The sequence below is a fragment of the Typopeltis vanoorti genome, chromosome 25 (genome assembly GCF_054136105.1).
Source record: "Typopeltis vanoorti isolate ZY-2024b chromosome 25, IOZ_Tvanoo_1.0, whole genome shotgun sequence".
NCBI classification, from domain to species: domain Eukaryota; kingdom Metazoa; phylum Arthropoda; class Arachnida; order Uropygi; family Thelyphonidae; genus Typopeltis; species Typopeltis vanoorti.
In genome coordinates this window covers 50183445-50209847 of record NC_143573.1, presented here as the reverse complement: position 1 = coordinate 50209847, position 26403 = coordinate 50183445, and the positions used below count along the sequence as shown (strand labels likewise).

At 33.8% G+C, this 26403-nt stretch overlaps 1 protein-coding gene and 1 long non-coding RNA gene across 3 annotated transcripts in view; one reads left to right on the top strand and one right to left on the bottom strand.

Moving 5' to 3' along the window:
• Nucleotides 1-225: 225 nt before the first annotated feature.
• LOC150092737 (uncharacterized) overlaps nucleotides 226-26403 on the top strand; it is a 109858-nt gene continuing 83680 nt past the window's right edge. Inside the window, exon 1 of the long non-coding RNA XR_016550504.1 lies at nucleotides 226-2732. This is a non-coding gene — a long non-coding RNA (uncharacterized LOC150092737). The remainder of the gene's footprint in view (nucleotides 2733-26403) is intronic.
• The window catches only part of LOC150092736 (uncharacterized), a 109019-nt gene continuing 91518 nt past the window's right edge, over nucleotides 8903-26403 (bottom strand). For both annotated transcript variants that reach the window (XM_090414402.1, XM_090414403.1), the window contains exon 4: nucleotides 8903-10917. In XM_090414402.1, the coding sequence (XP_090270528.1) occupies nucleotides 9457-10893 (1437 nt within the window). In that variant the 5' untranslated portion in view covers nucleotides 10894-10917 and the 3' untranslated portion in view covers nucleotides 8903-9456. The remainder of the gene's footprint in view (nucleotides 10918-26403) is intronic.

Here is a 26403-nt window from a genome sequence, read left to right as displayed (position 1 = left end):
TACTAAGTGATGGTTAAACCTCCATCCAACTTAAATTAAGAAGAAATTATTTTATTATTATTATTTTTTTGTATTGATTATAACTTAATACTTTTTTTTTGCTCTTTATTCTTGCCCATTCAAGTGAACACGGTACTAAAAAGGTTTTACAGAATAGTATTAAATGTTCACATGTTATTGAAATCAGATGAATAACACAAATAGAGCACAAAACAATAAGTTTAATTTTTTTTTCTGTTCACAGAATCATATTTGACTCCGATAATACAAAGAGCTTCTGCAGATGGTGTGAGGAAAATACACAAACAGGAATCACAAGAGATTGTAAACTGGGTAATGAGAACCTTAGTACATGGAATGTTACATACAGCTTGTGACTATATCAAAACATTTATAACTTACAACCATGCAACCTCGAAAAGTAAAAACAAGTTTTGCACAAGCTAAGAACCCCAAGTTTTGACTTCTATACTTTTTAGGGCGAATATAGTCGCCTTAGAACCACAACTTTTATGGTAATTGGATGATGAACAATGATAACAATACTACGTGGCTTTTTGTCAGTCTAACTGCGTATGGAAGATGATTTCTGCAAAACTCTAGTCGTTACTACATTAAACGAAAAAAGAGACACTCTTTATCTTCTATAATGGCTAGTCATAGTAAAATCTGTCTTTGGATAGAAAACATTCCTGCAATACTATAGAAAGAGTACACGAAGGCACTTAGGTACGGTTGTTGAAGAATAAACGATTTCTTCAGTTTAAATGGATAAAATAAACCCGAAATGGTACGGCTTAATCTTATGAGTAGTTCAACTAAAACAATTAAAGCTTTCTAAGTTGAATTGTATTATTAAACAAAAGTTAGATATTTTAACTACTGAGTTTTTTGTTTTTTTTTTAAACGTAATAAAAGTTTTAAGGAATATTTAAAAATTTAGTGTATATAGTTATTAATAGAATCAGATGCATCCCAAAGGAGGGAGGGAAAAAAGAGAGAATTTCGTGCACGTATATGTATGTGAGGCCATATATTTTTAATTATATACTGTGGCCGATAGAAGCAGGACTTTTATGTACAACTGTTTTGTAGTCGGATACGACAGTGATATCGTCATACCCCCGATGCTCTGTTAAATGAGGTATCAAATACCAACTTCGGAGAAGTCAAGGTAGGTTTTAAATATACAGTATATATATTTTTACAAATTTATGTCTTCTTTCATCAGTGTTTAAATCGAACAGAATGTAGCTTGTGCTCCAAATATATAGTCTGAATATTTCAGTCCGCGTGATGAAAAGTGATCAAAGTGGAATGGGCTTCATTCCATCAGATACGCACATCATGAGCAGGAAAATACAGTGCTTCGTGCGCACATTATGAGCAGGAAAACACAGCGCTTGTAGATCTTTTATATCCACTGCATATACAGATTTTTGTTCTAGTATTTTGTATGAAGTCCACATGATCTTCATTGTAATGGAAATGCAATGATTAGTTTACTGCATAGAAGCAAACACTTAATATCAAGCAACCTTTTTTTTTTTTTTGTCTGTCCCTGACAGAAATAAGCTAATTCTATTATACTATTAGGCAGCACATAACGTAAAATTGGAAAGCGAGTCCAGAGAAAAAGTTCTGCTGCAATTCTGCAGCAAGAGTAAGTAAGGATCATGAATCGTGCTTAATCCACTCGGAGTAGCCGCATCAAATGTGATAGGAAGTAAAATCAAATTCCTACTTACTGTGCAATATAATTTTTTTTTTTTATTTGAACTGAGGAGGTTACATTTAATATGGGAATTGCAATGACTTGAATATAGTTATGATATTATATCATGATGTTTATTATTTTCTTACAAAGTTGCATTATTTATATTTGTTACTCATTTCTTGGAAGATTTAATAGTAAAATAAACCAATTTTAGGTGAATGGGCGCTTTTGGAAGAGTAATAAATATATAATTAATTTAAATGTATATATTCTTAATTACATACGAACGTAGATGTAATCTGTAATGCCGGAATTCCATGAAACAGAAGAGGAAATTGTGACACCTCTTCTGTTTCCTGGAACTGCGACACGAAAACAAGTTATTAAAAATAATAAAGGTCATATTCGGTTTGTTCTTTTAAAATACAAATATGATAAGATGTTTATTTAAATAATAGTTCATCTTGCTTTGTTTTTATATTTAATTTTGTTGTTTTTTAATCTAAATTTATAATTTTATATGTAATATCTTCTCCGATAGACTGCAGTATCGTATGCAGTATACGTACTAAAGTCGTATTACCTACTTTTTCAGTTAGTATGTGAAATACAGAGATTTAAGAAAGAGGTCAAAACGCACGAGGCTCACTTACCACATCTTTGAAAATCAAAATAATTTATAATCGTTAGACTTGGATAGTTTTCTTATGTCTTAACCATCTAATTAATTGCATTTCAGTGAAAATAAAAACTAATTATTCCTCGTGAGGTTGCAAATACTCGAAACCGAGTATGACAGTGGAGGAAGGGATGTTCTTCGGTAAAGCGAATACCTTAGAAATCAGTTTTTAGACAACTTTTGTAAACATTAATTCATAAAATGTGTTTCATATCTGCTGCATACGCTGGATGCCTCCTTAAATTTTAAATCATTGCATTTCTATATTTATCTTTTCAGTGCAATGTAGTTATTTGGTGCAAACATTCAGCAGTTTTCGTGCAAGGTTCACATAAAGTAAGTTTTAAACTAGAGCTCTAAAAAGTTCTTTATCTTATTAACTACTTTATAATTTACTAACCGGAAATGTAACAATAGAGAAGCAATTAAAGAGAATTCGTGCTATCTACGATTTCTATCTCCAGAATTATAGACCATGCTCACATGGAACAAAATAATATTTAAAAAAAGTCTATAACCAACATTATTCAAGTTATAGGAGTATACAGAACTTCTTCATCATGGTTTTTCTCGCTGTAATAACACTTTAAACGATGAACACTTTCAAGCCGCAAGCTTTTCTTGCGCACCAGGATGCACTAGATTCTACATCTTCAAGTATCCAAACCATTTTCACTTACACAAGTATAACAATCACAACGACAATTAGAAATATAACCACCACAGCGGCCTTCTGTTGCCACAACATATTCCTATGTACCATCATTCTTCTTTTGGCCAGTATATTTTCAGTTTCAGATGCGGATCCAACATACGAGCTTGCATTGGTTTCTTTTCGAAGTATCGGCAAAACTTTTACTAGGGATTTTTACATTAAAGCAATTTCATTGGCTTAAAAAACTTCTATTTTTAATTATTATTACTTATCTAAATTTGGAGTTAGACTGAATATTCAATAATCACAAAAATCCGATTAGTTACCTTTACTAATTCTATTTGGTATCTTGTAAATATATCTTAAATAGATTCAAGATGTACAAAACAAAATTTTGTTTTTTTAAATATTTTAGGTGATACAAACTAGACAGTATATACAATCGTTACACTATTTAAATAAGTCATCATGTTACACACTTAATTACTACTACATGCAGACAGAGCACAGCTTTGTTCTAAGACAAATAAACTGCCATACGATACAAAATGATCATTAGGGTGCCAGATTATATTTCAAGTACCAAACGCTACATGCTACACTACACTACACTAGCCCTATGACACTGAAAAATGTGTAAATACCTGAGATGGTTGCCTGAGTTGATTTCGTGTTTGCTATTCTAATTGTGGGATATCTTCTGGCGGCTCCTAAAAGCAACCACATTAGTTTCTCTGTCTTTCATTTGTTTAAAACTACATTTTTTTGAGTATCTTAAATTCGATTTCCCGTTTATCTAATAAACTTTTCAGTAACTTTATTTGACGTCAAAGCGACTACACCATCAGTATATTCAAGTCGCTACGGTATTATGAAACAGAAAATAAATAAACTGAATATATCACAATATGTAAACACCTCATAGACATTAAAATAAAAGAATAATGCCACTGGATATACAAATACTAAATTTTAAAAAATCCCATAAATGGTAGAAAATAGGATGCTCTAACTGATGATTTGGATAAACTCAGGTAAACACCTTTTTTTATCCTGTCAACAAACATTAGTTCATCAAACAATAGCTACAAATAACAAGTAACTGAGAAATTTTCCAATAATTTGTAAGGATTTCATAATAATTTCTCTCTGAAAGTACATTTGGCATCAATGAAATCATTAGCTGTATACACGGTTTTATACATATCCATCTTTTGCGTATATGAATATATACATACATTATCCTGTTATATTCTGCTAATGCATTGTAATTGGCAATGAAGTTATTCCAACGCATTTTATTATTTAAAATATTCTACGGAGAATATTAGAACAAATATCTTGAAATAATTAGGCTCATTAATGGACGTGACATAATGTAATGTAAGCATGTGGTCGGTGATATCTTATTGTTCAGATATTACAAGTTCATTACATATACACGTAAACCAAGAACATCAGATTTGTTCAAATTGAAATGGAGAGGAAAGAACTCTCTCTCTATGGATTATGGGATGCGTTTTCTTGCGAATCGGTTTAAATCGTCATATAAAAATCAGATAAAAAGAGAGAAATACGTCTGAAAATGAGTTTTATTGCTTTATCCTTTAAACTTCCAAGTATATAAAAGTATTTAGGAGAAAATATAAAGGACTTTCATCATGTCTTAAGTGCATCCATCCTAGGGTTTTTTTTTTATTTTGAGGAAAGACAGTTATTGTAAGAAAGTATAGCGATATATATATATATATCGCTATCAAAAAAAAAACCTAGCGATATATATATATATATATCGCTAGGTTTTTTTTTTGAGGAAAGACAGTTATTTGTTACGAGTAGATATCAGCGATGCGACACATACACGCGCACGCACGCACGCAGAATCAACACGTGTGTGTGTGTGTGTGTGTGTGTGTGTGTGTGTGTGTGTGTGTGTGTGTGTGTGTGTGTGTGTGTGTGTGTGTGTGTGTGTGTGTGTGTGTGTGTGTGTGTGTGTGTGTGTGTGTGTGTGTGTGTGTGTGTGTGTGTGGTTCAATCACTTGTCGAAATGATTTCTTTTGTTGAAGATTTGAATTACTTCAGTGTTTTGATTTAATTATCATTCTGTGGAAAAATGTTTCATTCATCATTAAGAATGCATTGGTCACACATACTGAACAGAAAGCGAGGTACCAATATGAGATTATACTTCCCTGATCCCCAGATTGACGCGATTTTAATTGGTGTTCTTTTGGTAGATTCTGAAGTGAACTTCACATATAGAAAATAATGTTCCTCTAAATTAACGCAATGTGCCTATTAAAATTGTTCTTGGATTTTTCACAATGTTTCCATAACTAGAGAAAAAAGAAACAACAAAACTTGAGCTAATATAGTTATTTTAGCAATGTTACAGAATAATGTGCGTATATATATATAAAACGCACTTCAAAGGGTGTGTGTGTGGGGGGGAGGGGGTGATATATAAACGTACTTTCAAAAGACAAAATGTATAATTATAACATTTCTGAACATTTCATTATGCAATTTCAGTGATTTAGAACTTCAATGGTTTCGCAAGACATGTTATTACTGTTGAGGTGATTATTTGTTGAGCTCACAGGCGAAAAACCCTGTGAATACAAGGAACTTAACCACAAGGAATTTGATTTGGCTGCCAAGCAAGTTACATAAGAAAGTGACGAAAACAAAAATTCGAGGATTTTTGCTGGCAGCGAAATATTCTTTGCACGTTTACAGAAAAACAATTGTATATAACCAAAGCCTTTGTATAATATATATCTATATATATATATATGATTTTGGCTATAGTTTTAAGATTACTTAGAGTTATTTTCTCAGCTAAAACTAGCCTTATATTAGGAACTATAATAACTCAATAAACTGTTGGCTTCAGAGTTTCGCTGAACCCTAGAAATATTAAGTTGCTTTGTGCTTTTTTTTAACTTTTTTTTAAAAGTAGGGTTTAATAACTATTACTGCGCAGTACCAGATACGTTATTTACTACAGTATGATGGAAAGACAGATTTTTGTATGCAAACAGCAAATAGCAGCAAAAAATTATTTGCTCGAAGTCTTATTCCAGCTTTAGACAACAACGAAAACATACAAGGAAAAAACTGTTGTTAATTATTTGTACGTTTTGACAACGTTATAGCAGTCTTGATGTCATTTAACTTGATATTTGTTCATTTGCGTATGATCAACTTTATGAAATTTTAAACGTATTGCATTCTCTGTATGGTTAATCTTTTTTGCCTTACTTTTTTCCCTTTCTTTCCATTTCTTCCGAGGCCTGTTGTTCCATAATAAATATTCTCTACATTTTTTTTTATTCAAGATTCACTTAATGTTATAGTCAGGAGCTTCTCATATTTTCTCTTACCATGTCTTCACAACACACACACACACACACACACACACACACACACACACACACACACACACACACACACACACACACACACACACACACACACACACACACACACACACACACACACACACACACACACACACACACACACACACACACACACACACACACACACACACACACACACACACACACACACACACACACACACACACACACACACAATCTTAATAAAAATTAAGTCCCCCACATCTTAATAAAAATTAAGCCACACATACACACATTACACGCCACATATATTCCTTATCCCATCAGTTTTCACTTGGAAGCTATTTCAGTCTGAAGTAAAAAAGTGGTATAAATTATTTTAGTTCATGTTATCCAAGTACTTTCGTGTACAATTTCATTTTTCATATGGAACAGTATCTGGAAGAGCAGTTCCTTCGCAGTGGTATGAGAGGAATTCAAAACAGGCAATTAAAAAACAACAGTACGCTGCTTCAAAACCCCGTTGGACAAGATGTGATATTAAGCAGGTAGATAAGGATCAATAAATAAATTATTTTGAGATGATTCATCTGACAAAAAATCAATACGTATGCATTGTATTCCCTGAATATCTATCCTTTTCATGCACTTGTCTGAGTATTTTCAACAAATTTTCTTTTACGTTCCGAGTTTTTTTCTTTTAAGTTACGAATATAACTTTAAACATCAAGCAAATGACACTTTTTGCTTCCATTATTCATCTTTGTAAATTATTTTAGAGTTAACTAGTACAAAAATTACTATTAAAAAAAGAAAGAAACAGATCAAGGAACTTTGGCGACATTGCATTGCATTGCTTTTTGGGTAATTATTTAATTCGCAGTGATATTTCTAAGGTTATCAGCGAAACTTTTTCTTTCTTTGTTAGAACGAAGCCCATCAATAGAAATCTCGCAAGAATTGAGCATGTATTACACGGTGTTATTTATTTTTTTATTTTTGTCAACCGTGAACCGCTTTGCACACACACCTAGTTTGAAAGATAATCCTAATAACATGTTAAGATTTAGGAACTTGTTTCATCAATTTTATCAATCTACATATCTATATGTAAAATTAAAACACACTAATTGAAAACACGTGTAAATAGTTTCAGTTGAGGGAATATTAATAGGAACTTACACAACGTTTAACATCTCAGCACAACCACAGTCTTCAGATGTTCAAAACATTTGATGCTATGACATTGTTTAGATATCTATACACATCTAACCGGAAAAAGAAAATCCACATCGGTGGACTTCTTGATCCTACAAATCTACCGAATAGAAGGGAGAGAAAAATATGGTAACGAAGCAAAGGACACAAGAAAATCATGTATGAGCCCCGCTTTGAGAAAACAGTTATCCTTTACAAACATTGCTGTTTTGTTATGTGTACAGCATAACAAACAGCCTTTAACACTTAGCATTATGCAAATGAATTGTATTGAAATATTATTCATGCTTGTGACGACCGCCTTTGCAATATTCATGCATATGAGGTGTCTCAGAAGAAAGACTTAAGATAGAAATAACTTTAACACCTTCAGGGAAAATTTTTAGAAGAATCGCCATTTAAGAACTGCTTTTAAACATTTGCAGTTTAATGGAGAAACAGACACACGACATAGCATTTTTTTTTCTTCGCGCAAGTAAAACCTTATCGTGTTAGTGAAGTGACAAGCACGAAACTGTGCGTTCTACTTTTGCTGGATTCATCTTTGTAGTGATTGCAGGACGATGCATACCAGTATCAAAATGGAACCTTAGGGAGCAGATACGACAGGATTTTCGACTCTCTAGATGAACAGTTAGATTAGAAACAGCAGACTTCAGAATAAAAAAAAAAAGACATAAAATCAAGAACCCTATAATATTATAAACTAAAACCCTGCCAAAAGACCAGGGGAATTCTTGCTCAGTATTATAAGATATTTTTGGCTGATCTCTAGCTAATACTAGTCTTATCCATTGGGTGTAAAAAATACTGGCTAAGAAATATGAATTAAAAAATAAAACCGGCACACTACCACATTTGCACCTTTTACCAGAAGGGTGGGGATGTCCCTGAATGCGACTATAAGAGGTAGATTCTTAATGCACGGTTTGGCACGCAAATTTATTTTCCTAAATAGCAACTAGTTTCCATACGTTTATTCATGACAAATGAATCAGAAGTTTCTCAAGTCCAGTGTACAAAACAGAAAAAAATAGGAACCCTGTAGATAAATAACACAAACGCTTATAAATACCTAAATCTGGACATGTAGACATTCATTAAATATGAGAAACAGGAACAAGGCTAAATTAATTCATATTCAAAATATTTCACAAATCACAAAACCAAAATCGTGGTCAACTGAAGTCAATGTAAATTTTTTTTTACAAGAACTATAAATTGTTTTGAAGAAATCCTCAAAATTTTGGAGTTAGGAATCTTGAAAATTTTTGGAATTATTTCATTTATGTACACAATGAACATCTATCTAACATGCAAGGAACTTTACGATTATTTTTTCTATTTAATTCACAAATTCGTTCTTAAAAAAAAATAAGCAGAACAATATGCTGTCAGAACCTCGCCGCAGTTTAGAACTTCCACTTGACTACATATTACAATCTGGCCCGAATTACTTTGAAAACGTGCACAAAGTCGCTAAATTGAAAGCTAGCTAACTACGTCATATTCTAAAGTTGTTTTCTTATGGCCAGGAAGAATGAACTCTGGAAAGAGTTGAGATAAAAGAAGATATGCCTGGACGTTTCGGTACCAAACGAAGTACACTCTTTATACACGAGCTTTTCACACTGTGGCCTATCTTGGAAAGTGATATGGATGCCACAACAAGAAAGAAGATGATGTTGTGCGTAGTAAAAAATCAAACACTGGAACAAAACTCGGCCTTCAACTGTGGCAGTAGATGACTAAGGTAGTCTTACCTGAGGCTGACTGTAACTGACCCTGAAAAAAAAGTAAAGGAAAATATAATTTTAGAGTATCAAGGCAATATTGCCCCCAATCCATTACTACCTTCATCATCATCATCTTCGCTAAGGCAGTCGCCGTTGCCATGAATACGGTTATCTGAAGATTCTTCTTTCTCGTGTAATTCTCCGTTTACGAGCCGAATTTTCCTTTCGATTTTATTTCTATAAAGAGGGATCTTTTGTCTTTCATCGCTTGCGGATGCTTCATCGTAATCTTCATCCAACTCGTCGTCCACTAACTCAGTTTCAGAGTCACTCCTTGAGCTGGAGAGGTCCAGTACCCCTTCGACAGTGGAGTCTGGTGCTAACTTGGATGCGTTCGGTACAATAACAGCAATAGGTCCCTCGATGGATGGCGTAAGGCTCATGTCTATTGCTTGGGTTTGCATACTTCTCTTATCTCGAAGAAACAATTCACGTTGCTGAGGAGTGAGAATACGTATAGTGTGGCGTGGTTTCCTGCGAGACCGGTGGGGAGAGATATCCGCATTAACACTAGGCAGCTGCTCTTGTTCAGATGAAGAATTATTTTCTAAAGCAGTGTCTTCCGGTTCCGATGACTGAAGCTCTTGTTTATCACCTCTCATCTGACACTCTTCCTGAAGATCTTCATAGGCCTTTGGCGGTCGTCCTCTTCTTGGCTTGCCAGCATTAGCTTCGTCCATTGGGCACTTATGATGAATCAGATGATGCCGTCGACGAAACCGTCCCAAACATTCTTTACATTCAAAAGGTTTTTCTCCTCTGTGAATAAGCATGTGAGCCTTCAGCTGGTTGCTGTCAGAGAAGCGGGAGGTGCACATTTGGCAAGCATAAGGACGCTCTCCTGTATGAACCCTTAAATGGCGGCGTAAGTTGGCCACTTGAACGAACTGACGTTCACAGTGAGTACATTGATACGGTTTCTCTCCTGTATGCAACCTCATGTGAGTTTTCAGATGGTGATCTCTTGTAAACCTTTTCTGACATTCTCGGCACTCGAATGGCTTCTCTCCTGTATGTGTACGCTCGTGGTTTTGGAGCACATGCTTATATCCAAAACAGCGGTTGCAAATGCTGCATACAAAAATTTTATCCCTGTTATCGTTTTTTAACTTAGAACTGGTCTTATTAGTTCCTCCGTTGTCTTTGTCAGTACCATCCTCCAGCCCCTCGGCGACAACGACATCGATTAGAGGATAGTCGTAACAAATCAAAGGTTCCTCTTTGACGTCGCAGGAAGCGGCTTCATCTTCATCGGTTCCTCCTTGAGATGCTTCGCCTACGTGATTGTTTCTTGATTTTTCTGGTACGGAACATGAGATATTCGAAGGTGAATCTCCATTAGTGGTCGTTTTATTTTGGGTTGTTTTAGTTTCCACATTCGTAGTTGCACTTGTTGTGGTGACAGAAGGGTTCTTGGTAGATGCATCTGCTTGTCTGCTGCCATCTATTCCCTCTTCCTTCATGGTCAATCAGCCGCTCCTGTTGACCTGGAGATAAACATCATTCAGATTAGATAAATTAATAGAGTTGTCTATTTAATCAGATTTTTATTTATACCTATCTCTGGTCATCGTTAGTTCTGAAAATGAATATTTACATTTAAATGAAGTAGAGAATTATGAATCAAAAGAATACGAACAGCAGATGTAAACCAAACTGCATATATTCAGCATGACCTTACTATGATGCAAAGCTTCGAAGATAAAGAATGATATCGCGGGCTTTGTATTCCTTTGGTTGTTTAGCAAAAATGACACTAGTTGTCATCGAAAAATAAACAATCAACGTTGATGTTTGAACCCCTTAACCTTCCAGCTTTGTAAAGTCCATTGTTTAGCATACGAGAAACAACATTAGATGCCATCGAGGATTAAACAACCAATTTTAAGATTATTAATTCTCACCTGTCTAGAACCTTTGCAAATGTGATACACCAATTACGTATAAAATTTAGTAGCGTGTTTTACGGTAATCGAAACTGTGACCTAATGAAATATCTACGTTTCACCATTAGTTTTAAAGCTTACCTCCTTCCTGATACTGGTCAAAATAAAGGTTTTCTCTGAAATTCTCTACTCTGTGTAAATAAGATTCATTCTCATAAATAAGACTCATTAACACGTATGGCTGTTGGCAAATGATTTTCATCGGCTAACATGAGACTATAACCCTGATTGCTGAAGGGCTAGTGTGATTTTAAAATGTACTATAGCACACCCAACGTATTAATATACGATAGGTTTACAACCTTTCATGGGCAAGATTGTCATAAAAATATAATAAAAAAGAATAATAAATATGATGGACATAGCATTATGGGTAATTCTAGAATGGAATATTTAGAACCATTGGCATACACCTGACAGTAACCATTGACAGTACCTGATAGACTGCTTGATTGCCTAACAGTAAATTTGGAGAGGGGAGATCACTAACGATTTCCCTCTCCACTTTGTCACAGTGACTGCGGGGATTAATTGATACTTCAATTAATACTTACTTTTGCAAGTGGTATATTTATTATGAAATTTCAGAGTTATCCATAAACTTGCAGATAATATTGTTAATATGGCTGCCTCCTAGATATAAACATGCTTCTGTCATTTTCTCCTATAAAAGCATACAAACCAGTGCATGATAAAAGAAATGAAAAGAAAAAACGCGTGTAAGTGGCCAGTGCAATATCCTTTTCGAGCTGAGCTGTTTAGTGAGTATTACGTTTCTCCATACGTAGGGTTTTATCAATGAACTGTACTTTCATTTGAAGAGTTTCATTTTAAAACAGAGAAAGCCTGTGTTAGATATTTCAATTCTTGCTACCGCAATGGTTGGTTTTCTTTTAAGTGCTACGAGTTAATGATAAGCTGTCAAAGTTTCGAATTAATTTGTTACCAACAGCTGCACCTGGAACGGTAAATTTGAAAACCATGAAAGATTTTATTCCAATAAACGTTGTATAAAGTTTTAGGTAAAAATATTTTTGGCATGGAAACTCTTGCTGCCACCAGCTACTAGTATTATTAAGAAAGCCTTTCCCCCTATTATTTAAATTTTCCCTTTTAAATTAAAGGAAAAGAAAGGAACAAGCTATGTAAAAGTTATATATTGCAATAACATCGCTCTGACTATATATACCTCATTCATCCCACTGGCGCAGTTGGAAGAAAGCAAACAAGTGCATTTTGGCTGGAAAGGATATGTGCAACATGAGTTCAAATCAGCCTTCCAACCCAAATTGTAGGAAGCATCAAGGATGCAAGCGGTATTTTTATCTCCCTCCAGGACACTTGTTTTGCTCTCTCAAAACACAGAAACCGGCAAGTGAATATGCACAGTTGAGAGTTTTTATGTTCTTTTACGCTTATGCATAAACGTCACACTGTACCATGCATGCTTTCCATACCAGATCCGACAGAATACGATGGTTAATCTTTATTCTCGTGGTGTCCTATGCCTGTATGTGTATGTATTCTTCTGGCAATTTGCCCGTTTTGCGGGATGAAAAACGGGAGGAAAAAACCCTGCCATCTCCGTATGAGACTGGCTAACTCACCTTCGGTTGAAAAGTCCTAATAATGGTTCTTTAATTTCGACACAAGATTCGAAGAAGGTCTTTCCAACCAAAGGGCATCGTCGATAGGTGTTGGTCATGTATAATAGACAGTGTTGACATCGAGAAAATGCAGTCCAAGCTAAAAGTCCCATTTTCATTTGGTACGATTTGTCAGCTCGCGACAAAAAAATACTTGGAAATGCTCCAAATTTGTGAAAGGTAGGCTGTTTCTCTGAAAATGTTGAGGAAATACTCTTCATGTAAGACGGAGCCCCTCCTCCATTCTAATTTGTATGTATGATCCAGGAATAATTAGCTATTTACTAGGAAGACGCCGAAGTGCTTTTCGAAGGCTTGTCCCCAACAAAGTGTAAAGCTATGCTATTGACTTTTTTTGGGGAGGTATGAGTTAAAGGAGACAAAAAATATTTGAAAACAATATCGGTGATGCTAAGAAATTTTTTCTGGAAAAGTCAGCAGAGGACGTAAAAGAGAAATTACAATAATGTGTGGAAAATGTAACAGCTTATGATAATTTTCTAAACAATCAAATGAAAAAAAAAACCCTCACTAGTGATTGATTCCTTTATTGGTTAGCACACGAGCCAATTACTGTACTTCCAGGATTTTGTAGTTGTCCAATGAACTAAATTCCATTTATAGTTTAAAGTTTAGCTGTTCGTCGTTCTCTATTTATGATAGCTCTTTGTTGACCCAAACTACCAATTAAAGCAAAAGTTTAGACTATAAAGGGGGAAAAATCATAATTACGATATTGGGGGAAGAAGATGGGGGGATTAAACTACAACAAATATCGACATTGAAGGTCTTGATCTGATTTTTACCTTGCGTAACTTAAAGAGATAAAACACAATACTTCAGAACTGTAGCCGGTATTAGACAATCTCATTTTTTGCTTGTATTTCACGATTCGAGCCTGATATCTGACTCAGATAAATGTAGATTTTATTTCGTTAAATAATTCTCAAACAGTAAGCTTTATCACTCCACCACATCTAGAATGAGGACATCTTTTCTTAGAATGAGATGCACATTCTAAGATGACGTCACTCTAGAGTCGCCACTCTAGGCGTGAGGTTAGAAGGCACAATGCAGCATGGAGTGAATGAAAAAATACGACAGTAAGCGTATAGAGTTCCGTCGATCGTCTAACAAGGAACCACATTACACGTTCGGCGAACAACGCGTGTGGAAGTTTCTAGGCTTCATTTCAGTAATGAACGGGAAAAAGCAGCTTAGGGTTCGTGGCCACCGCAGGAGAATACAGAATACAATCCACATCAAAGGGAAAGGCTGCTGAATTAAAAAAAAAAAAAAAAAAAAAAAAAACCCAAAGGAAGAGGCAGCGCTAGAAATATTCTCAGAAAACGAGATTCTCCAATCACTTGATATAGACATTGCCGAAATACACACAACAACAAAAGCTTAATTTTAAAGGGCCTCAAAAATATGAACGCAGTTAAAGTTCGTATTATGATGCTCGTTTCCCCACGGATTTGTAAATAATATCTGATTTTAATATCACATACGGATTATTTCGGATGACTGTTTAATCTAAAACGAGTTTAGACTTGAAGATATTATTGGGGCAATGACCCACCAAATCGTGCTTATTGTGTATGGCAAAATTAGTGCAGTAGTAATATTCATTTTAACTGAAGCTAGTTAATAAAATCAGAGTTCACTTAGATATGCTGCTTTATCTCAAATACAGGAAAAAGGCTATTTAGAATTTTAAAAATCGCTAAGGTATAATAAAATTAAATTAAATAACGAAATTAAATTTTCATTCATTTTTAATACCAGATTTTCAAAAATTTCTCATTAAGAACTGGCAACCAAGTTGTTATCTATAATTATCGAATATATTGTTAATATTGTTAAATTAGCTACGAGTTAGCCTCCTGCCGAATTGTGTCGATGTTCGCTCATGTTTCTTTCATTGCTCAAATATTGACTTACGTGTGTAATCCTTGGTTTTCCCATGCGCTGAATAGTACAAAACAGAAGGGAAGACCCAACAGGTAAATATATACACTTTTGAATCGTCCATACTGATAATTTCTTTGCTTACTGTGATCATGAAGTGGCATAAAACCATGTTCGATCTCTAAAGCAGGACTCCTGGGTTGCCTAATACTCGGCGAACCCATGATAAAGATACACTTGAGGTTCATCCTACGGATAGAGCTTTGTCATAACTATCTGTCTCTTTCCCTAAATGAAATCCTAACCCAAAATTAGAAAATGATGACACGATGCAAAGAACAAAATGCTTAAATGCAAAATACGAACATTTCCAAGATACGGTAATGTTAATTAAAACGAGAGTTTTCCAAGGTTAAAGACGCATAGCTTGTTCAGTGATAATTATTTCTGATTACTAATCAGTAAATATCTGAGAACTGAGCACCCAAAAAAGGCAATGATAACAGAAACGCAGCATTATTGCATACTAATGGATCATGAAGATGCTGAAAGATCTGCAGAATGCACAGTTTATTATTATTATTATTATTATTATTATTATTATTATTATTATTATTATTATTATTATTATTATTATTATTATTATGTACGTGCAAATATATATACTTTTATTTATTATGTATTAGTATGTATTATTTATTATTAGTATTTATTATGTACGTGCAAGTATCTGTTATGCACAATTGTGTTCATGTAATGTGTTATAAATATTATATATAAATAATAAAGTTTGATTGGAAAAAAAAATATTATTACGTACAGAGCCTCCATATCTCAGTCGGTATAGACGAAGCCGTCGGAAAACTTCGGTTCGATTCCTCTCCAAGACGTGAGGAATCTTTATCTAGTCTCATAGGGAGGTATGTTTTTTTTGTTTGTTTTTTATCATCCAGAAACTCAGATTTTTTGTCCCCAGAATAGGCAAACTGGCCCCGTCAACACACCTCTACAGTCAGTCAACACACATTCTAAGTCCCCCCCCCCCCCAACTCCAGACTCCGCGACAGGCCGGTTGAGGATTTCCCACAGTTGCATAATCATAGTGGACCCTACACCAAGCGGGATAAAAGCGGTATAAAGAGGAAGAAGATTATTATTATTACGTAAACAGATACCGAATCCTCTAAAGCTGTTATACTAGATTTCTGTAACCAGATGAAGTCTCGAAATACAATAAGTGATTGATATAAAGATGATTGCACAGCTAACTGTAAAGCTCTTAGAAAAACCTCTGATTAGGTTACAGGCCCTGTTAAAATCTATTCTGAAGGCATTTAGAAAATCGGGATCTCCCGTCATTATCATGCCTCATTCCTGTAATCATGTTAATTCTTCTTTCTGTATATAATAGTCATAAATAAACACAACCCGCGATCATCTATTTTTAGTGGAAAATCTATTCCTTGGAAAATTTTCTTATTTACCTTGAAATGCGAATGTATTTTCTCATCATTTATTCCACCAGATCTGTGGACCATATTGAGATCTTAGGAACACGAATGAGTTGAGAGTTAGGAAGAAAGAAGTTTATTCTCAATGTATTTAAATTTCTGAAGACATTTCGAAGAATTTTCACCGAAAACATATACTACAAGGAAATTCCAGAAAATTACAAGTAGAATGACATAAGATGGCTGAGTGTGAGGAAAATTTTTCAACGATACAAAGCTGTATTATAGTGAAGAAATGATAAAGGCTGGCTCACAAGAACACTTATAATAGAAGATTAAAATAAGAAAAAACATTCAAAATGTATATATATCACATATCTAATGCTTAAGATCCAATAAATAAAATCTGTAACTAATAAGGAGGCTTAGGAATCTATTTATCACATCTTTTCTTACCGAGAAAATAACAACGATCGGCACATAAATAAAAATATGTAATAAGGTCATCAGAAAAAGATGGGGCACCTTATTTCAGGTGATATTTACGTGAAAGTTTGTGCCTTATCTTCAGCAGTATTCGATATATCGCAGTCATAAATAATATTTGGTTTTCCTGAAAGAATAATAAACGAATTCATAAATCTTCGACATTTACGTGAGATAACTTGATGGACATTTATGATGCTGTTTATAAACGATGTAATCTCATATATAAAGACGAAATACTGGAATCATCTGTCTAGTTGTCTGTTGGCTGTATATATTTGCACTGTTGGATTATCAACACTAATTTTTGCATTGCCCCTCCTTTGACTGTGGGAAACAGATAATAGTAGGCTGTCTTTGGACCTAAATTTCTGTCATTTCCCTTCCCACAGCCGTGCAGTTGATCTTACAATTCCATCGCTAAAGTTTTTTTTTTTTTTTTTTTTTTTCACTTTGTAAAGGAGAGCATGCAAGTAACATCCCTTAATAAATTAAAATTTCTGTTTTCGAAATCTTATTCAGAAATAAAGTACTCTTTCGTAAAATTCGTAGAAAAATACTTGGAATTTACATGTAATTCCTTTTACAACATTCACTTATATAAATACCACTAAAGAAAGATCTCCTATTGAAGGTGCATGTTATTATTATTATTATTTTTTTGGAAAAAGTAAATCTAATTGACTACGTTCAGAGTTTGTTTCTGGCAACACCAGATTGTCCAGTAAATAAAAAAGCTAAAACTAGAAACCAAATCTACAAGCAGTAAAATTCTTATTGAATATATTGAATATATAAAACAAAGCTCTGCGACACCTGAATACTTTATTTAGTTTTCTGATTCCCAAGTCTGCAGAAGTGACTGAGAATGGTTTGCATAATTAGGTGGACTTTCCTTCTGATTATATACGTGATTTATGCAGAAGTTTCTTAAGGAGAGGTGTTATCAATTAGGGAAAAAAATGCAATAAAACGAAGACATCCATTGGGTCTTCTTATTTGTCGAAGGACATTTAAACTGTTTATGCATTAAAATCGCAGAAGTCAAGGTCAGGGTGAAGAGGAATGAAAAGGTTTATATAACAGCAAAGAAATTAGGTTGGCTTAATAAATAGGAAATGAAATTGGGAAAAAATATATATATATATATATTTACAGAACGGAATCTAGTAAAACACACACATATTCTACAGAAATCAAACTAGTCTTCAAAACAGTCTCGAAAAATTTAATGCGGAACAATATCAATAAAAATACAACAGCTTCAAGTTATTATATAATGCATATGCATTGCATACTTATTTTCGAAGTTATATCACAGAGAAGTCACTTAATTATGAAAGCTAAATACTTTTTTAAAGCGTTCAGATTTCATAATTAAAGTTTTTTTTTAGGAAGGCTGAGTACTTTATAATAACTTTTATTTTCCCTGATATTAGTATAATCGGGACAATCTCGTTGGGAGACAGATATGCTATCTGCATCGGAATTTTACCCCCCCCCCAACACCCAAAAAATTAGATAAAAAACTAATAAGGTTGAAACATGAGCGACCAATAATTCAGAAACTAAAATTGTCGAAGAAGTCTGCAGAAGATCAAACCAAAACACAGAAAGCACAACAAGAAATTGTCCTTTCTCATTCATAATCAGCTTCACCAACAACTCTGTTAGAAATAAAATGCTAAGGATAAATAAAATAAAACGGCTCCCGACCATAATGCTCAGGCTTCTAAAAGCTGAGTTTCATGTTAGAATACTTTACACTATACTTTAGGGACTTCTCCCCATAATTCGGGAAATGCAAAATGATAAACAGAATTCTGTGCCACAAAGACACAAAACTGTTAATGAGAAAACGCTGCAACTCCAAAGTACCTAATCAAAAGTTAAACAGATCTCAACCAAGTGTCATAAAAATGTATATGTATAGTTTCATACCATATGGCAAATCGTCATATGGTCTGTGGCGACAGCAGTCGCCACAAACTTTAATAAGTCGAAATCAAAGTAACACACACACAAAGCAGTAACTACTATATATGCCTGATATTGCTAAATGCCTTCCAGTAAACTGTCTCCACAGCGAACAGAAACCCTCAGAATACCCTGCGGACACTCTACAGATCAGATCATATTGAAAACTGTATCATAACAAAAATTTAAATAAATCCTAAATAGCGCCTTTTTGCCATAATATCTTTTGGAAAGCAACATAAGTGATTTTCAAGATACCATGTGAATGTGACAATGAAGACACCGTGTGATGTATATCACGTATTGTCAGTTATTATGTTTGTTTCAGAACCTTGCTTAACTATTTAATTTTACTTACGTAAATAAGGTGTATATAAGAAGTTATTGTTATAGTAAAAATCAATCTACCACTAGAAATAAATCCGTCTAGAAAAGCAACGGCATGAAATTCATGAATTACCTAAAATCTAATTTGCCTAACTACACTTACATACACCACGGTGTGTGTGTGTGTGTGTGTGTGTGTGTGCGCGCGCGCGCGCGCGCGCGCGCTTTTCTTTCCGTAAACAGAGAAACTAGCCTGAGAATCATAACTAACACATGACTAGGGTTCATATATTTTTGAAAAAAAAATACGGGACACTTTCGGTTTGAATAAGCCAACAAAATTTTATTGCTTTTCTTACTTACGAACATCAGCAAATGGAAAAGAATTTAATTAATTATAGCAATCTTAAAATTGAACTTTAAACAATACTAATCATTGATCTTTGCCTGTGATATACTTCTCAGATGACTGTATTTTCTCAAGTAAAGAATGATTATGTTTTACCAAGTTATGAAATTTCACACAATCCTTATTGAAAAACACTTTAACAATGAGCATAGCTTTCACAGTTTCTACAGATAACCTATTCTTTTCGTTTGTCCATAAGGAGTTCATCCGGGAAGTCTTTCAATACTAGCATTTGTAATAGGAATGTAGCAGAAGAACTCAACAATCTTATTCAAATTTATTAATTCATTTACTCCAACACTGTTAAATAATTCATATAAAATTTCTCCTATAGATTTTGCTTTAATTTCTTCTTTCTTCTCTGTCATTGCCTTTTTCAAAATCATCACCTCATCAAACAGTTCGGTTTCATTGATTTTTGTGTTTGGGCAGACCTCTTCAATAGTTGTTACACTTTTCTTCACACTTTTCCAACTGAGACTGGCTTCTGGATTCTTCAATAAAATCCAAGACAAACTTTCAAAAGTAAGAGTGTCAGAAGACCATTCTTGGATGTATTCTATACAGGTGTTATAAAATTCATTCTTATAATTACCATAATTCTTCTCAGTGATGAGTCCATCTTCAATTAATGCCTTCAGTAAGGACTGTTCTTTCCTTGTTGCAAAATCATTATCTCGTCTCTGCTGAAGTTTCTCTAAGAGGCTTTCCATAATGGATTTTGCTTCAGCAAGAGTGACTTTCTCACCTTCAATTGCACAAATTGTTGCATGAAACATTTAAGATCGGCATTCTAGAAATGTGGCTATTAGCTCTGAAACTGGACTACTAAAGACATTTTTTAGAAACAATGGTGGTTTATCAAGTGAAAGAACATATGATTCGAGAACTTCGTACATCTCATTCATCCTTTTGAGAGCAGGGTACAGAGACAACCATCGCGTTTTTGAGTGCCCTAACACTATCTTGTACTCAGTATTTAAAAAGTCACAAAAACCTTTGAGTGTATGCATTCTAACAGTATAGATATAAAAATGCCGATATAATTTTTCAGTGACAGCTTGAACGTCCATGGGCAAGGTATCAGCTGCACATTTTATAGCATTATTTATGATATGGGATGAACAACCAACTCCTATCAATGTACGATTCAATTTTGATTTCAATTTATGAAAAACAGTGTTCTTTCCTCTTCTGGAACTTCCACCAAAATTTGTATTAGTATTATCTGCTGACAAGGCAACAACTTTCTTTTCAATATTCCACTTTGTCACTAGTTGCCATACGTATTCTGTAAGTTGGTCTGCAGTTTCACACGGTAAATCTAAAAACTCTAGAACCATAGTTTTGATGGCCTCTTCTGGTATGAAGTATCGAACTAGAACTGGAACTATTTTCAAAGCACCGTGGTTAGAACTGTCTATCATTATTGACACATAATTAGCTTTCTCAAGTTAGTTTCTGAAAACAGCCATTGCATAAGGTGCTAATACACTCACAATTATAGCTTGAGTCTTCTTTTGACCGCAAGTGAACTTTTTGTCATATAGTTTCCGGATTATTTTCGACGTGCAGTCCATCGAACTGAAACTCTGGTTGTGCATGCATACATGATATGCAAATGTAGCTTCATCAGCTGCAAGATTTCTTTCCATTTCACCCATTGTTTTTTTTAGAAAAATAATCTGACACTTTACTACTTACACTTGCATTTTCTGCTAATTTGTGTCTCTTCGTAGCGATGTGCTGCGTGATGTCTGACCGACCGCCGTGTTGTATGCTGAATATTGCATTACATTGTGTACATTTGACTTTCTCGTCGACTTTGCCATCACAATTATATGGTATAATAAATGGGTATTCAGTCCTTAGCTTTTCTGTAAGAGCACACTTTCTCTTCGGCATTTTAAAGGCATATAAAATAATAAAACTAATTACGTTTCATAACAGATCTGTGTCATATCAAATAAGCCTTGCTTAGTTATTACAACATCCGCTATTTGTACTATTCTCGCAACATGTCAGTATTGTCAATTGATAAGACAATAACTAATATCGAGTTCTTGGCAATTACATGTTTTTTGTTTACGAATGGGAATGTTAAACACAAATCTACAAATTACGGGACAATTCTGCGTCCCGAAGAGTTTTATTGGGACGCCAGGACACAAACTCGTAATAAGGGACAATCCCGTAAAATACGGGACATATACAAACCCTACACATGACACCTCAATACAACTAAATAATTATACCTGAAAAGTATCTAACTTGACTCTCTTAGAGTATCAGTATTATTTCCAGCATAATATAACATTCAGTATGTCAGTATGTGCGCATACCAAAAAGGTTCATTTACATGGCGTATGCAGTTTATTTTATTTGCGTATATTTTCATTTCTCGGATATTGCAAATGTCAATTTTTTTCTTTTATATAAGTAATACTTATACTACTTCCGTGAACGTGAGGTTTAAATAATGTTGTCCATTTTAAAAACTCTGCTAGCGTATTTATTTATACGCACAGTTAGCGTTCTTAGTTTTTCAACCGAACAAGTTATCCAGCTGATAGTTAGACCGCCCAGAATATATCGACGATGTGGAGCTGAATTTTATTTTTATGACTAAATGCTTTCACAAAACCACAGCTGTAGAAATAACTTTTCCTTATCTTGACTATCTGAACAACTTATGTGTATGTGTGCGCTCGCGCTCTCCAGCGATTAAATTATCTATGGATAAGATATATACCACAGGAATCCGAATGTTTTATGAAAGGAAATATAGCGATTATGGCAGGAAATCATCTAACTCACCTGAAATTTTCTCAGAATGTTTTACAAAAATGGTAATGAGAATAATCACCTTTTTCCGATGTGTGAATTGAAATACATCTACTACCACTACTATATGTTATTAAAATACAAAAACATAAGTTTTGCTTGAATTATCTGGCTGCAATTTCTGATATAATTGATCGCCAAACTGCCGTTCTTAATCATTAAATCACAATCTTAACCAGACTGGCTAAGAATTGTCCATTTTTAACATAATAATTACTGATTTTAATTTACAGACTTTTCATTACTTTTTTCAAACTTTGCTTCAGGACTTCCCTGCACAAACGATACATCAGAGCGAGTCCACAGCAAATAATATCAGCCTGATTTTCATAAACAAAACTCATTTTAAATTACTATAATATTTAAAAATAACAAACACAAAAGTGTGATCAACTACACAGTGGCTAGAACATGTACTGCCGTGATGTCAATTGTTTCCAAAATTTTAGAGACGGTTAAAAATTGAAATGTCCAAAATTTTAGAGAGATACTCATTTGTATCCAACTGCATGCAATTTATGTAGCAGTAGGCTTCGCTTTAAAAACAAATTTGTTGCAATACGATCAATCCATTAGTAAAGGTTTGAATGAATTTTGAATTATTGCAGGAAGTTTAGAGTGTATTTATTATATCATGACTAACAAGAAAAGTTTATATTATTATTATTATTATTACATTTATTCCTGGGACAGTTTAATGTCTTATTACAATGCACTATTATCATAGTAACATCTATAATCAACCACTATATAAGTGCCTAAATACGCGTATAAAAGAGAACTTTATGCCAATAATAATAATATCATTATTATTCTTATTAAAAATAATATATGTTAGAAATTAGGAAGGAAAGTAAGTGCGAATCATTTTTCAAAAAACAATAAGTTATCAGTTATAAGAAAGTGAGAGTAAAGAATTTAAAGCCAGAAATGTCTATGTGTATTTCCAGTGATTTATCTGTGATTAATTTCCCTTTAGTTTTCAAATATTCTCTACTTCTTCAAGCAATTACTTGATGGTGTAGAATATTAAATATTTTCAAAAACATCTGTTTGCACATAACGTCCCTTTAGAACAACAACAAAAATAAATAAAAATAGTACAATGTATATATATTATTAGGGATTTCTAATCTATGTTTAAAATATCTCTGCACCATATTCAATGCATCTGTTACACAGCATATTTATTACAAAATAATGGCAACTCAAATATATTCCATAACTAAAGCAGGAGACACTTGTAAGTACTCATTATTTTCTTCATCTCAGGATGGTTTGAAAAACACGATTCTTCATAATCATAACTAGCAACTATGTAATCATATGTTTATTATCATAAAAGAAATTTAAAAGCTCAGTGACGTTTCCTTCGAACTGATTAATTATTTTAATGGTGAAAATTATTACTATAAAATATTTGTTATCATTATATGGTATTGTGTTTTAAATAAATATACGTATACAATTATTTATCTAAAAGTGAAGTAATAGCATTCTTTAGAAAGCATTTTTTCCAGTCGGAAGGATGTAGTGAGACACACGAAAACACCACTGAAAAAATTAAAATGCAGAATATGCATACAGCGAAACATAATGAAAATTGGACACTCGATGGAAATATAACTTAAGTGGGAAGAAATTTTAAATTTTAAAAGCAATAATTAAGTAATAATATTTAATTATTAATTTATTTAGCTTAATTGACAAATTAATTAAATGAACTTTCACGTCTCTGTAGTAAGTACTAGCATCAATCCTTACATTTTAATCTTTCATCACTTGAATGCATTCAAGGGAAGAACTTCACAATTTACTTTTTTAATATTTTTGTTTGTAATGCAAAGCCAGTTTCCTAGTGAAGTTGATGATTCAAAAACTGATGCTGTTTACGTCATGTCAGAGATAAATTCTGTTAACCTTCATGACACAAACAGATTCAAGTTATAAGTCAATGTTTTGTACTTTACTGTCTATACTGTGTGCGTGCAACCTACCTGTAGCATTTTTTTCAGGGGTGCTTCCAGGGTCAGTGAGCGGCCCTGTCCCCTCTGCGCTGAAGCCATAGCCTTATCGGTAGGCGCCATTTATTCCTTCTGTGATTTGTCGGACACAAGAAAGCAGCACGCGACGCTGAGCTAATGGCGGCCGTCTCCGCTCACACCTGCTCTATCCCCATGTTAATGGTGCTGTTTTTAAGAGGGAGGGGTGACCAAACTAGCCAGATAAAAAAAAGAAAGTGTGCCATGAAGCCTGGCGGAGTCGAAAGAAAACTACAATCTAAAAGCATCTAAGAAACAACGCCTACATGTTTGAACTGAACTAGGATATGAAACAATTGGTCTGTGGAAATTTGTTATGGAAAAAACATAACGTCCCTAATCTCATCATCAATACCTTTATACAGTGCATGTTAAAGCACTGTGGTTTTTCTAACGAATGACGGCGCTCAAGAGCCAACAGCCAATCTCTTGCATCCACAATTCCACGCGTTTCATTACGTCACTCATTCACATTTTTCGGAGAAGAAGCTTATTATAAAACAGTTCTGATAGGATAGGATAGCGGATAAAAAAAAAACGCTCTGTCACTAAAGGAGAAGCGAGACTCTGCAGGGGAGAAACATAGCGCTAAGACAAGTAATCTTCCTAAGGAAAGAGACTCACCTGACATGGTTATTACTGCATAGTTACTGTTATTATGGGAACAGAATGACAGACGATGTTTGCCGTTAATCTTAGGTGCTGTCATAGATGAGCGTTTCCTCTTCTCGAGATAGAGGGATAGCCAATAAATGCCATTTATGTATTCATTAATTGAAATAGCTTATTATGCAGTCTTTAAAAAATATTAGCATGCAATTATGCTCTGATTTTTTCCTTATATTTGTTAAATTGAAAATTATTTTGTTTTGTTTATTTTTTCCCGCAAAATATAAATGTTTTATTGTCGATTTTTTCCCTTTATAGTAAATTGCAGAATTCATAATACTAGTATCATGAATTGGAAGAAAGAATGAAACATTATTGGATTAGATTATTTATTGGCTGCAGTTTGGGAAATACTGCTTAAAAATAAAAGGGCTGTAAGGTTGCTCAAGAATAGCAAAGTTAGAAAAGGTTAAGGAAAAGGAAGAAGTTGATGAGTTACTGCACATCATCGTTTCTCTCAAGCTCTAGTAATATAAAATTGTATTATATTACGTCTCAAGCTCGAGACCTAATGTAATAATACAAATGCATCCCATAATTATATTATCAATTGAACATTAAAGTAGTGATTTCATAGAAGAAATAAAATAGATCATAAAAGGAAAACATCAAGTACAAACATATTTCTCAAGATGGAAAGAAATCTAAATTTAATAATTTAACGAGATATCCGAAGTTCAGAAGGTTTTATAAAACAGAATCCCTGAAAACAATAACTAAATGCATCTACATAGATTCGACATTCCACCATCCGAATTTAAGGATTGAAAATGTTTTTTGTGACAAGAACCTATATGATGAAGCTATTATAAAGATGTTATCTTTATCTGAAGAGAAGCTATAATTTTATCTCCTTAAATCTGCTTTTCATTTCTGAAGTAATTCAAAGTGTACTATTTGTTTCAATATGTTGCATACACCGTGTCTAAAGTAGTTTGAAAGACTGCTACCAAATAATTAGAAAGGACTCAATTGGAGCCGTTATACAAAGAAAGAAAACGATAAAAAGTTACAGAACGATGAATCTGAAACTATTTCATATCAGATGATGGGCAGAATTGTCAGGGATAAGAATCAAGATTTCACCGGAATAACAGTGAGGTTACCATCAGTTTGCTATTGCAATTGATACTCACTAACTTGTTGTCATAACGTAGTGATCGCTATTAAATCATCTCACAGTCAGTATGATAATATAAAAGGAATTCATTTTCTAGTTCTACGTAGGTTCCCCCGAGGCGTCCTAAATTATTGAGATATTCTTA